Source organism: Heterodontus francisci, chromosome 12, assembly GCF_036365525.1.
Source record: "Heterodontus francisci isolate sHetFra1 chromosome 12, sHetFra1.hap1, whole genome shotgun sequence".
NCBI classification, from domain to species: domain Eukaryota; kingdom Metazoa; phylum Chordata; class Chondrichthyes; order Heterodontiformes; family Heterodontidae; genus Heterodontus; species Heterodontus francisci.
The window spans coordinates 86,155,368-86,170,184 of NC_090382.1; the positions used below are offsets into that span (position 1 = coordinate 86,155,368).

At 42.7% G+C, this 14,817-nt stretch overlaps 1 protein-coding gene across 3 annotated transcripts in view; it reads right to left on the reverse strand.

Moving 5' to 3' along the window:
- Positions 1-2,558: 2,558 nt before the first annotated feature.
- LOC137375972 (uncharacterized) overlaps positions 2,559-14,817 on the reverse strand; it is a 38,935-nt gene continuing 26,676 nt past the window's right edge. For 2 of the 3 annotated variants that reach the window (XM_068043787.1, XM_068043788.1), the window contains exon 5: positions 2,559-9,048. In XM_068043787.1, the coding sequence (XP_067899888.1) occupies positions 8,909-9,048 (140 nt within the window). In that variant the 3' untranslated portion in view covers positions 2,559-8,908. The remainder of the gene's footprint in view (positions 9,049-14,817) is intronic. The other variant, XM_068043789.1, reaches the window with a different exon arrangement.

Below are 14,817 nucleotides of genomic sequence, written 5' to 3' on the forward strand. Positions count from 1 at the left end.
TAAACTAAAACCTTCTGCACTTCTGAGGACCGTATCCCTCTATTCCCATCCTATTCATGTATTTGTCAAGATGCCTCTTAAACGTCATTATCGTACCTGCTTCCACCACCTCCCCCGGCAGCAAGTTCCAGGCACTCACCACCCTCTGTGTAAAGAACTTGCCTCGCACATCCCCTCTAAACTTTGCCCCTCTCACCTTAAACCTATGTCCCCTCGTAACTGACTCTTCCACCCTGGGAAAAAGCTTTTGACTATCCACTCTGTCCATGCCGCTCATAACTTTGTAAACCTCTATCATGTCATCCCTCCACCTCCGTCGTTCCAGTGAAAATAATCCAGGTTTATCCAACCGCTCCTCATAGCTAATACCCTCCAGACCAGGCAACATCCTGGTAAACCTCTTCTGCACCCTCTCCAAAGCCTCCACGTCCTTCTGGTAGTGTGGCGACCAGAATTGCACGCAATATTCTAAGTATGGCCTAACTAAGGTTCTGTACAGCTGCAGCATGACTTGGTCGATTAGACTTATATTCGCTAGAGTTTAGAAGAATGAGAGGGGATCTCATAGAAACCTACAAAATTCTAACAGGACTGGACAGACTAGATGCAGGAAGATGTTCCCAATGACGGGGGAATCCAGGACCTGGGGTCACAGTCTAAGGATAAGGGGTAAGCCATTTAGGGCTGAGATGAGGAGAGATTTCTTCACTCAGAGAGTGGTGAACCTGTGAAATTCTCTACCACGGAAAGCAGTTGAGGCCAAATCATTCAATATATTCAAGAAAGAGTTAGATATAGTTCTTAAGGCTAATGGGATCAGGGGATATGGGGAGAAAGGGGGAACAGGTTACTGACTTTGGATGATCTGCCATGATCGTATTGAATGGCGGAGCAGGCTCCAAGGGCCGAATGGCTTACTCCTGCTCCGATGTTCCTATATGTGGTTAGTGTGGGAAAAAGGCATTGAGGTGGATAATCAACCATGATCATATTGAATGGCAGAGCAGGCTCAATGGGCTGAATGGCCTACTTCTACTCCTATGTTCCTATCCTAATATCACCTTATGACAGTCTGTGTGACATCTTGTTTGACAACACTGCTTTGAAGCACCTTGGGTTGTTTTACTATGTTAAAGCCTCCATATAAATGCAAATTGTTGTTATTGAGAACAGATAGCTAGAACCCAGGCAGATTCTTTCTTCATTAACACCAGCAGCATTCAATCAATATCTACCATTCCACTGACGGAGATCAGCTCACTCAACATAAACCAAGGATCAAGCCTGATAACTACATTACTCATACAACAAGCAGGTCATTGTTAAAAAGACTTGTGTTTATTTAATGTCTTTTCATATGTCTCAAAAACACATCAAAGAACTTAACAGACAACTACTTAGTTTGAATTGCACCGAGGGTTGTTACATAGGCAAACACAGCACTGTCTCTATCACACACTGGGCTGAAATTTATACACCCGCCGCCGAAATCGGCAGTGGGCAAAAACAATAGCAGGTCACAGGTCGCAGAGCCACCACATATTAATCGTGGCAGCTCATTTAAATAGCCGGGGCAGATCTCCCCCACCCGATGAGGTGGAGGGGGCGGGCTGTCCGTCCCCAGCAATGGCGCCAGCTTCCTGTGCGCAGGCACTGATGCCATTTTTAAAGGGCTTCGAGCCCTGCTGTTCAATTTAAATATGTAAAGATACATTGATTTTAAAAAATTTCATAAATTTATCTTGTCCCTCCCCCACCCTCCCCCCAATAACCATAGAATTAATTACTTGCTCTCTCCCCCCACAAAACACTTACTTTGTCCACCTGACCTTCCCCCTCCCTCCCCCCCCCCCCCCAAAGTGCATAAACTTTACACTATAACCCTTCCCACCATCCCCTACACCAATGATATGACTTTGACCTCGGTCCCCGCCTCCCACGCTGATAAACTTACCTGCTCCCCTCTCCCCACCAGTGTTCTGCCTCAGTTCCCAGGACAGGGATCTGAAGGCGTGCGAGTGCCGGCCAGCCGCACAAATATCGCACCAGGACAGACGGTGGGAACGTAAGGGTAATGAATTCATTGATTTAAATGTATTTACATATGTTAATGGCGGTCCCATCACTTAGCAGCGAGGGGGCCGCCGTAGGCCTTGCTGCCGCCTGCATTATCGGGCCAGGTCCTCCCGGCATCTGAGTGCGTGATGGTCCTCTCCCCAGGAGGCATTTTCCAGCCCCCTCCCCGCCATGACCCCTGACATCAGGGGTCTGTAAAATTCAGTCCGCTGTATTACACTAGTATTCAGTGCACCTCACACATTCGTGATTCAGTGCACTTTATACACTCTATCAGTCATTCCATAACTCTTACATTCTGTATTACAATAACATTGTTCCATGAGCCTTATACGCTTTATAACACAACGTGCACCATTCAGCATTTCACTAGTGACCATGTTCTACATTGCTTCAGTTTATTCTGTACTTTAATTGTCAGTACAATCAGTAAGTAGGTAAATATTTTATTGCTTAGTTGCTACTGATCATACAGAGAGCATTACAAAATGAATAAAATATTGTACAAAAATATATTTTCCATAGTATCTTCCAATATAAAGGTAATAGTTGTCTCACAGCTTTATTTCTTAATAACATGAAAAACACGTTAACTTAGAAACTATTATTGGTGATATTAGCGGATGAATGTTTGACATGTTTGTGTGATTTCCCTGTCCATTATTTGAATGAAGGCATGAGTTAATGACAACACTGATTCCTAGGCTATGGTAGTCTATGGTTCGTATGTGTGATTATTTAATGAGAAATGATAAAGCAAACTCACCAATCAATACTGAAGTAGTTCTTACATGGATTAAATCTAGGGATAAAATCCTCCACTGGCATAATGGAGCACCTGCTCTGAGCTGGGACAAATTTGATTTAATGTTCAATTTGTAATAATTTTGTTAAAATGAGATGTGATCTAGTGTTGTCACTAGACTTATTTAAAGCTTTGTTGACAATACTTATAGAATAAAATAGACTTAAGCCAATGAATTTCAATATTGCAGCATTACACTTCTTAATTCACCATCTCAAATTAATTCTACCACTACCACGACAAATTTTCACTCCAATATTATAAAGCTCAAAATACTGTCTCTATATCAAACACAAGCAGAGTTTCAAAATAGAAAACAAACACCTTTTTTTTCATAAGTATGTCATAAAGAACAGACAGATCAGCAGGATATGGAATTTAATATTGATAAATGTAAAGTATAGCAGAGGTCAAAAACTGCACAGGGCAACTGTACAACATTTGGCATTGAATTAGAAGAGACAGTAACAGAAAGCTACCTGGGTATAACAGGACATGTGTCACTTTTAATGTCTAGAAAATGTGGCAATGCAATTAAAAAACCTAATAGAATGCTGGATTACATGAACAGAACTCGATAACACTAGCCTACAGAGGTTCTGCTATGGCTTTACAAAGCACTGATGGGTCCACGTGGAGTATTGCTTTCAGTCTTCAATATAACATACTGCAAAAATCAATTTTATACTTTGGAGAGGGTACAGAGTAATGAGACTAATCCTATATTTAATGGGGATCAGCTATGAAGAATAATTAGGGATGATAACATTTTACAGTCTAGAAAAAAGTGTTTACAGGAACTAATTAAAATATTAAGTTTTATAGGTATGGTAAATCCAGTATATTATATCAAAGTAAACAAGGGAAGGCCAAGCTAAATAATAAAAACTATATATAAAATAGAAATCATCAAATATATAAGGAAGAACTTCTTTAAAAGTGATAAATGTTTGGAGTAATCTGCCAGCCAGGGTACTAGAGGCAAAATTGTCATGATTCAAAATACATTTGGATGGTAAAATGAGAGAGTCAGGGTGTTAGTAAAAATACTCTCAATGGGCCAAATGAGCTTTCTCATTATGTTTGTTTATGATCTTGGAACTGGACGAGTGTATTCTTAAATAAGTCTCACTTATTTTGATTTGAAAATATGGCCTTTTTAAAAATAAACAGAGCACCATAAAAAAATGGAATATATGTTTGTGATCTCCCTCTAGTTTGATAATCTCGCTCCATTTTCCTGATACCAAGTTGTCAGTCACAGAATAGGAGCTTTCTTGAGTTAAAAAAAAACACACAAAAAGTTTCTGGCATCCAGGAGGATGATATTTTGCCTGAAATTGAGCATTGGGCATGAAAGAATAAAGAGAACATTTTTGAAAATTTGCTTCTAGCTTCTGACAACTTTAAATGTCCAAGACCTCCTTGAGATGTACTGTACTGAGACACTTTCCATGGAATTCTTCATTCTAGCCACTAGAGAGTACTATTGAGCCATGTAGGTGTGTTACCATCACCTAGTGTCAGAATTAGTGAAATGCAATGGTTTGAGGTTTTTCTGCAGTTTGGATCACAGGATGCCACTGCCTATATACAGGTTTTGTGTTTGTACTTTTAAATCCAGCTCACTCATCCTGACAGCAGGTTCAGAGCTCCACATAAATAGGGATCTACAATCTTGTTTCAAAATAAGGACGGTGGTTTTAGCAATGCGAATGTGGATCGTTTGCGCACAGCTGTTCCTGTGTAATCCAAATTCAGAAGTGCTCATTGTAAAAGCAGCTAAAATTAAGCCAAACCTAAAGCAGCACTTTCTGTTTGAAGTACTCTCCCATTTTATAGGTATTAGTCTGAGCAGATTTTTGTTTTGACATTTTAGTAAAAATGTCAAGTTTCTTACCAATTTGGGGATCCTTGAATCTCACTTTCAGTTGGGACCACTCGTCCCTGGTCAAGCATCCCATAGTAAACAATGCGACCACATCAAATCCATCTGAATGCCATTCCAGGACAGTCTGACCCTTGGTAACCCTAGGTAATCTGGGATGGAGATCCTAGCCTAAAGCATAGTTTTCTGGGATATAACATCCCCAAAACAGCTTTAAGGCTAACCTGAAGTTTTCCTCTCTCACCCCACAGTGTTTTATGAAGCAAGTCCAGTATGCACAAGAGTACTCACTATCAGAGTGATACCATCAAAGACCCTTGTAGGACAGAGTATCCTCCTCAAGGGCCTGCTTACTCATGAGAAAGGTGTTTTTACAAAAATGTCAACAACATTTCTCTTATTTCCTTCAATAAACTAAATGGAGCTTCTCGCACACACACTCCGAACACCCCATCTCCCCACATCCCCAACTCTTAAGCTTTCCTTCCCCTTTAAATGGAATTTACAGAGAGCATGAATATATTGGTTCTGGTCAGGTATGTATCGGGAAAAAATTAGTAACCCACAAATTTGCACAGTATGTTCTATTACACTCCTCATATGTTTAATGGAAGGTATTGGTCACTTGAATAAAATATTTGGTAGTACTATACTTCAAATTTGTATTATTATTAATATAATGAATGATTAATATTCAATTTGAATTTTTACTTTGTGTCTGCTTCATGCATATATCAAATGTACAAAAATCAATTATGGGCTCAGAAATAGTATAACCTTTCTGTTGCCAGTTCATTATGACCTTGCAAGTGTGGAAATAGGATTGCAATTCTATAGTTCTAAAATATACAAAAGTTATAACATATAGTACATTGATGTCACAAATTTGACCTTCAGCAAAATAAAATTCCTGTTGGTGCAATCAACAGGCAGGTAACTTCAGCCGCTGGAAGTTCAGATCCCTAATATTGTCCTTTTGTTCTGGTAAGAGATAATGGAATAACAAGAGGAAATTTTACAGCTATATGCAGCAAGGATTGACAAGCAGAGTTTTTCCTTTGGATTGAAAGAATTTAACAAGTACAAATTACTGTTACGATATTGGGCTGAATTTTTCTGAGGAGAATTGAGTCTTGCCGCTGGGGCTGAAAATGGGAGCCGGCCTGGTGCCGACGGGTGATGGGATACTCGGGCGGCATTTTCTGGCAGTGGACAATTTAACGGCCACCACCCAGCAGCCGTTCAATTGAGGATGTGGCCCACCCCCGCCACCCCACCCCCCGCCACCCCCCGAGCTGTTGGCCCAATCTGAGGGCTACAAACTCAGCAGCCTCAGTAGCATTATCACTAGCTGAGGCTGCAGCATGAAGGGCAGGGTGCCTCAATTCCGAGGCACTCTGGAAGAACAGCTAAGTTTTATTTAAAGAGTCAGGGCCAGGCAGGCAGGCCCTGCAATCGGGATTGGGGAGGGGAGCAGGTGGAATTACAGCCACATTGCCTTAGCTGGGGTGGGGTGGGGGGGTGTGGTGTGGCGGGCCAGGGGCTCCTCCGTGGGCCATTGAGCGGCCTTTTAGGAGCCACCCTGCCCCACAAAACCTGCTGGGAGGCCACCAGGGTTTACCTAGCAGTCTCCCAATGTGGTGGTGGGCCCTCCCGACGTGGCCGGTGGGGAGGAAGTGGCCCTTAATTGGGACTTAAGTGGCTCAATTGGCCGCCCAGTGGATGGCTGCACCGCTGAGGTTCCAACCATGGTGGCGAGAAGATGTCGGGCTCCCCTCCCCGCCATATTACCAGCCCTCCCGCATCCCAGCCTTTCACCATAGGGCTGGAAAAGTTCCGTCTGTTATTGTACCATTATTGTATCGTGTTGCTCTCAGCATGATTCAAACCAAAGTAGCAAACAATTTATTTAAAGCATGTTAAATATTTGGACTATAATATCAACTGTTATTTCTATTTTATGCTTTAAAGGAAGTATTAGAGCGCGTCTACCCTGAGGCACAGTGTGGCTTTCGTGCAGAGAGATCGACCATTGACATGCTGTTCTCCCTTCATCAGATACAGGAGAAATGCCGCGAACAACAGATGCCCTTCTACATTGCTTTCATTGATCTCACCAAAGCCTTTGACCTCGTCAGCAGACGTGGTCTCTTCAGACTACTAGAAAAGATTGGATGTCCACCAAAGCTACTAAGTATCATCACCTCATTCCATGACAATATGAAAGGCACAATTCAACATGGTGGCTCCTCATCAGAGCCCTTTCCTATCCTGAGTGGCTTGAAACAGGGCTGTGTTCTTGCACCCACACTTTTTGGGATTTTCTTCTCCCTGCTGCTTTCACATGCATTCAAGTCTTCTGAAGAAGGAATTTTCCTCCACACAAGATCTGGGGGCAGGTTGTTCAATCTTGCCCGTCTAAGAGCGAAGTCCAAAGTACGGAAAGTCCTCATCAGGGAACTCCTCTTTGCTGACGATGCTGCTTTAACATCTCACACTGAAGAGTGCCTGCAGAGTCTCATCGACAGGTTTGCGGCTGCCTGCAACGAATTTGGCCTAACCATCAGCCTCAAGAAAACGAACATCATGGGGCAGGAAGTCAGAAATGCTCCGTCCATCAATATTGGCGACCACGCTCTGGAAGTGGTTCAAGAGTTCACCTACCTAGGCTCAAATGTCACCAGTAACCTGTCTCGAGATGCAGAAATCAACAAGCGCATGGGAAAGGCTTCCACTGCTATGTCCAGACTGGCCAAGAGAGTGTGGGGAAAATGGCGCACTGACACGGAACACAAAAGTCCGAGTGTATCAAGCCTGTGTCCTCAGTACCTTGCTCTATGGCAGCGAGGCCTGGACAACGTATGTCAGCCAAGAGCGACATCTCAATTCATTCCATCTTCGCTGCCTCCGGAGAATACTTGGCATCAGGTGGCAGGACCGTATCTCCAACACAGAAGTCCTCGAGGCGGCCAACATCCCCAGCTTATACACACTACTGAGTCAGCGGCGCTTGAGATGGCTTGGCCATGTGAGCCGCATTGAAGATGGCAGGATCCCCAAAGACACATTGTACAGCGAGCTCGCCACTGGTATCAGACCCACCGGCCGTCCATGTCTCCGCTTTAAAGACGTCTGCAAACGCGACATGAAATCCTGTGACATTGATCACAAGTCGTGGGAGTCAGTTGCCAGCGTTCGCCAGAGCTGGCGGGCAACCATAAAGGCGGGGCTAAAGTGTGGCGAGTCGAAGAGACTTAGCAGTTGGCAGGAAAAAAGACAAAAGCGCAAGGGGAGAGCCAACTGTGTAACAGCCCCGACAAACAAATTTTTCTGCAGCACCTGTGGGAGAGCCTGTCACTCTAGAATTGGCTTTTATAGCCAGTCCAGGCGCTGCTCCACACACCACTGACCACCTCCAGGCGCTTACCCATTGTCTCTCAAGATAAGGAGTCCAAAGAAAGAAAGGCTATTTCTTTGAAATGGAGCTGTGTTGCATGTGGGATGTAACACTGCAGTTTATTTACAAATGATGTAGCCTTTTCAGCAATTCCATTGGGAGCAAAGAGTTTCATTTTCAGCTCACATGACGCAGGGACATAAGCAAAACTTTTAACCTCGGCGGGGTATAAAACTGATGGTATTGGATTGGATTCTCATTGGCATCCGATGGAAAGATAAATCCAGCAGGATGTAACATGGGTGCCCAATCCAGTTTTATGCCTCTGCTGAAGTTGAAAGTTCTGCTCATACTATTGGTACATGAAAAACAATGCTCCATATCACAGTACAGGGATTATAGATCGCAAGAACAAAGCATTGAGCTCTTTGAATGGCTTAGTGGGTAACCGTACCATGTGCCCACAATGCATACTGTAAAAGTCTGATGTTTGATTGCTGCTCTGTGCTGACTTGCCTGATCAAAGTTGGATAGTGATAACAATTCTATAAATACATGATATTCAGTGCTCTTGGGCTGGAGAGAGGAAAATGAGCAGTGCTGCACTCCTGCTCATAGCCCAATTACTATTACTGGGAAATGCACATTTATGGATATTGGGAGAAAATTGGATAAATTGGGGGGAAAAAATGCAATATTGATTGTTCGTGGATGACACTACCTCTCGTATAAGGTATGTCATTCACACTCTGCTAACACATAGTTGTAGCTCATCATTCGATCCAAGTTTCAAAGTTTCTGGAGTTATCTGTCTAAAGGTCGAAGCAACATCAATGAATTTGTGTTGGGACAGACTGGACTGTCCAAATCCTGTATTGGCTTCTGAAAAATAGGAAAAGATAAACATTAGCTATGAATTTACTCATCACAGGATCAGTGACTGTGATGCAATATAGGTATAATAGGCTTAATTAGGTAGAATTTAGATTTAGTTAATATATTATGGCTTTTAGAATTAGAGATTGAATAAATGGTCAGTTTTCAAGACTCAGTGACATTCCCCTTTAAGCAGGTACAGTTAGAAATTTCAAGGTCTTTCAAGGTCCCTGTTACAATAGAATGTGAACCAGAAACACCTTTTAAGTTGGGAAATCCATTTCAGCATTTCTGTTGCCAGGGACTTGGAGGATAAACGCATATTGAAATATCTTTTGTGACATCAGTAAGAGGTAGCAATAAACTTAATTGATAGTGTTGGTTGGTGATATAGACAGATCGGCTCAAAAGGTTGTTAAAAGGTACCAATAAAAAACACAATTATAGATAATAAAACAATAAATGGAATAGTACTTACAGGAACAAGAGATCAAGTAAACACAATTATAAACATTTTGACCAGATAAATGCTCACAACTTCAAGGGCAGAGGAATTCTAGCAAAACATTAAGTGGAGATGTTAGTTAATGATGCTACCAAATATGGATTTTAAAAGCAGGAAAAACACACACAGAAAGTTAACACCTATATGCTAAAAGGTTAGATGATACCTTAGAAATAGCATAAACATGAGGGGTTCTGAAGCAAAAATTGGATGTGTTGAATTCTCAACAATACTTCTCACCCTATGGCTTACTCGGGGAATTTAAGGTGAAAGTTTGCTTTAAATTTTGATGGATATTCTAAGATATTTTGCTGTAACATTAGCAAGGTTTAGCTTTTGGATTCTATGTTAGAAAGAAAATTATGTGTTACATCTCTTAGTAATATTTGATATGGTGATTAACTTATCCACTTAAAAGTGTAATGCATGTTAAATTCTTTAATAAATATATAAAAGGCAATAAATCGTCTCATGTAGTATTCTGTATACAACTACAAGAACACCCTCTTTATCGCTTTAAGTGGAGAGATACATATTGAAGAGAGTATCCCAGACCCTTATAATATCTGGGATATTTATGACTTAGCCATAATTATTTTAAAAATAGGCTATTGGTAAGATGGTAATATTCTGTTAGTTTTCTTTCTTTGAGGGAAAACTAGTTAAATTCTTTGGACCCAAATAAGTGTCTGTAAGAAATTGTCTGGTTTGAACTTAATTAAAGGTGATTCATAGGGATGTACTCCTGATTTGGTTTAGTCCCTATAAGGGGTTAAAGTCATCAATCACTTCATGACAAACTAACTTACAGAATGTTAACTCCTTGAAAGTAGCAATGGCTTTCATATACAAAAATGTGATATTAGTTTAGTGAAAAGAAAAGTCCAGGAATACCATAAGTCAAGATTTTTTTTTGTTTCTGTGTATTTACCTGGTTACATGATGTCAGCCATGGCTCAGTTCATAGCATTCACACCTCTAAGCGAGACCGGGGACAGGGATAAGAAAACAGCGGCAGAGAACGAAAGCACAGCAAGACCAGGGACAGGGATAAGAAAGCAGCAACAGAAAGCGAGAACACAGCGAGACCAGGGACAGGGATAAGAAAGCAGCAGCAGAGAACGAAAGTAGAGCAAGACCAGGGATGGGGATAAGAGAGCAGCGGCAGCGAGTGAGAGCACAGCAAGACCAGGGATGGGGATAAGAGAGCAGTGGCAGAAAGCAAAAGCATAGTGAGACTGGGGACAGGGATAAGAGAGCAGCGATAGAGAGTGAGAGCACAGTGAGATCGGTGGGGAGTATATGAGAGCAGCGAAAGAGAGCAAGAGTGCAATAAGACCGGCAGTAGGGAGGATAAAACACGTAAGTGAATGGTAAGTTTTTCACTTTTACTCTCGAAACTAGGGCATTCGTACAAATTTTGAGTTTCTTGGGTGAGCACATGCATAGGAATTGTCTCCAGCTGCTTCAGCTCGAGCTCAGGATTTCCAGGCTTGAAGGCCAGCTGCAGTCGCTGCGGAGTGTCAGGGAGCAGGAGAGTTTCCTGGATTGTAATTTACAAGAGGTGGTCACCCACAGGTAGTAATAGTTCAGGATACTAGGTGGGTGATCATCCAGATGACTAGGAAGAGGAGGAGGTGCAGGAGTCTTTGGAGTGTGTGCCACTCTCAAACAGGTACTCAGCATTAGAGACTGCTGGGAGTTACAATACCCTGAAGGAGTGCTGTCCAGACCATGGCACCAATGGGCAAGGGACTGTATAGGAGGGAGCAACAAAGTGTAGAAATGCCGTTGTTACAGGAGATTCCATAGGCAGGGGGACAGACAGGCATTTCTGTAACTTGCCTCATGAGTTCCCCATGCTAGCTGGGATTTTATGAATCCAGCGGCGTTTCCGACAGCGGAACCGGAAGCTGGCGGAACTTCCGCTTCCCCCCTTTTTCACATGCAATTTTACATGCAAGTTTACGGTGCAGTGACGGACACGGGAGACATGTGCGATCATGCAGCGGGGACGGACCTGCATCGGTGGAACCCACCATCACTCTGTAAAGCTCCATGAGCCATACATCAATAAATTATTCTGTATTGCAAGCCACAAGGATCATCAGCCTTCAGAAGCATATGCTGATTGTGGCCACAGAATAAGCTTACTGTAATGTCCACAGACAGCTTCAGCATCAGTAACAACCACTACACACACTGAACGCTGCCCTCCTCTCTTGTCTGCTCCTCCAACCACCTGAGACCTCACCCTGTACTGCCTGTATACCCTTCCCGGCACCTCCGCCATGCCTTCCCCACCACCGCCATGCCTTCCCCACCATAACCTGAGAAGAATCGCCCTTGCTAGTGCTGAGCCTGGAGACAAGAATCCATTCCAATGTTGGCCTTCCTTGTGCTGTTGAGTGCAAGACATGAAAGCACTGATCTCAGACACAACTGCACAAAGCACCGACTTGTGTATGCCACCTTTAAACGAATGTGAACTGGGTGGCACGGGAATACCATTCGCCGCTAACTGGAGCAGTTCTGGAATGGTTCCTGCAGAAGGTCTCAAATGTCACCCCACGATTTAAGACGGGAGGGAGAGAGAAAACAGGGAATTACAGGCCTGTTAGCCTTACATCAATTGGGGAAATGCTAGAATCATTTCCAAAGGATGTGATAAATGGAGACTTGGATAATAATGATCTGATTGGGCATAGTCAACATGGATTTATGAATAGGAAATCGTGTTTGACAAACCTGTTGGAGTTTTTTGAGGATGTTACTTACAGAATTGATAGAGGGGAGTTGGTGGATGTGGTATACTTGGATTTTCAAAAGGCCTTTGATAAAGTCCCCCACAGGAGGTTGGTTAGCAAAATTAAAGCACATGGAATAGGAGGTAATATACTGGCATGGATTAAGGATTGGTTAACAGGCAGAAAACAGAGAGGAGGAATAAATGGGTCATTCTCGTGTTGGCAGGCTGTGACTAGTGGGGTACTGCATGGATCAGTGCTTGGGCTCCAGTTGTTCACAATATATATCAATGATTTGGATGTGGGGACAAAATGTAATATTTCCAAGCTCAGGATGAGATAAAACTAGGTGGGAATATGTGTTTTGAGGAAGATGTAAAGCGGCTTCAAGGGGATTTGGAAAGACTTAGTGGGCAGGAATGTGGCAGATGGAATATAATGTGGAAAAATGTAAGGTTATCCACTTTGGTATGAGGAATAGATGTGCAGAGTATTTCTTAAATGGTAAGAGATTAGAAAGTGTAGATGTGCAAAGGGACCTGGGCGTCCTTGTCAATAAGTCGCTGAAAGCTAACGTGCAGGTGCAGCAAGCAATTAAGAAGGCTAATGGTGTTTTGGCCTTTATCACAAGAGGATTTGAGTACAGGAGTAGTGAAGTGTTGTTTCAATTGCATAGAACCTTGATTAGACCGCACCTAGAGTACCGTGTGCAGTTTTGGTCCCCTTACCTTAGGAAGGACATTACTGCCATAGAGGGAGTGCAACGAAGGTTCACCAGACTTGTTCCCGGGATGGCAGGATTATCCTATAAAGAAAGATTGGGGAAATTGGGCCAGTATTCTCTAGAGTTTCGAAGAGTGAGAGGTGATCTCATTGAAACCTACAAAATACTTAAAGGGTTAGACAGGGTGGATGCAGCTAAGATGTTTCCCCTGGTTGGGGAGAAGAACCAGGGGACACAATTTCAAAATAAGGGGAAAGCCACTTAGGACGGAGATCAGGAGAAATTTCTTTACTCAGAGGGTTGTGAATCTTTGGAATTCTCTACCCCAGAGGGCTATGGAAGCTCAGTCATTGAGCATGTTTAAAGCAGAGATTGAAAGATCTCTAAATACAAATAACATAAGGGGATATGAGGTTAGTGTGGGAAAAAGTCATTGAAGTGGATGATAATCCATGATCGTATTGAACAGCAGAGCAGGCTTGATGGGCTGAATGGCCTACTCCTGCTCCTGTGTTCCTATGTACTAAAAAGGCTGGCTATGCTTAGGGTAGATAAGTCACCTGGTCTGGATGGCTTGCATTTCAGTTTGCTAAAGATAGTGGGGGTCAAGAAAACGGAAGGGCTTGCCATAATTTTCCAACCTTCCCTAGATATGGGGACGGTGCCAAGAGGATTGGAGAGTGGCAAAGATGGCACCCTTATTCAAGAAAGTGTGAAAGGACAGTCCTAGTAACTATAGGCCGGTTAGTTTAACATCAGTTGAGGGTAAGGTTTCAGAAACAATAATGAGGGAAAAAAATCAACGCACACTTGGAAAGATTTGGGTTAGTTAAGGATAGCCAGCATGGATTTGTAAATGGCAGATCATGCTTGACAAATCTAATTGAATTTTTGATGAAGGAACAGAGAAGGTTGATATGGGGAATGCAGTGGATGTATATGGATTTTAAGAAAGTGTTTGATGAAGTACCACATAAAAGGCTGGTTAACAAAATTGAAGCTCATGGAATAGGAGGATCAGTGTCCAACTGGATAAAAAATTGGCTTAAGGTCAGAAAACAGTGAGTAGTGGTAAGTGGTTGTTTTTCAGACTGGTGGATGGTAGACAGTGGTGTTCCACAAGGGTCAGTGCTAGGATCACTGATTTTTTGCTATATCTAAATGACTTGGATCTTAGAATATAGAGTAGAATTTCAAAATTTGCTGATGATACCAAACTTGGAGGAGTGGCAAACTGTGAGGATGATACGAACTGCCTGCAACAGGACACAGATAGGCTAGCAGAATGGGCAGACAAATGGCAGGTGGAATTTAATAGAGAGAAGTGTGAGGTGATGCATTTTGGCAGAAGGGATGGGGAGAGGCAATATTAAATATTTAATGGCACATTTCTAAAGAGTGTGCAGAAACAGAAGGACCAGATGCATGTGCATTGATCTTTGAAGGTGCCAGGACATATTGAGAGGGAGGTTAGCAAAGCCGATGGGATATTGAGCTTCAAAAATAGAGGTATAGAGAACAACAGCAGGGAAGTAATGCTGAACCTTTATAAAGCTCTGGTTAGGCCCCAACAAGATTATTGCACCCAGTTCTGGTCGCCACATTTTAGGAAGGATGTGAGGGTCCTTGAGAGGGTGCAGAGGAGATTTACTAGAATGGTTCCAGGGATGGGGGATTTTAGTTACAAGAGTAGGTTGGAAAAGCTGGAGTTGTTCTCTCAGGAACAAAGGAGATTGAGGGGAGATTTGATGAAAGTGTACAAGATTATGACAGGTTTAAGTAAATTACACAAGGGAAAA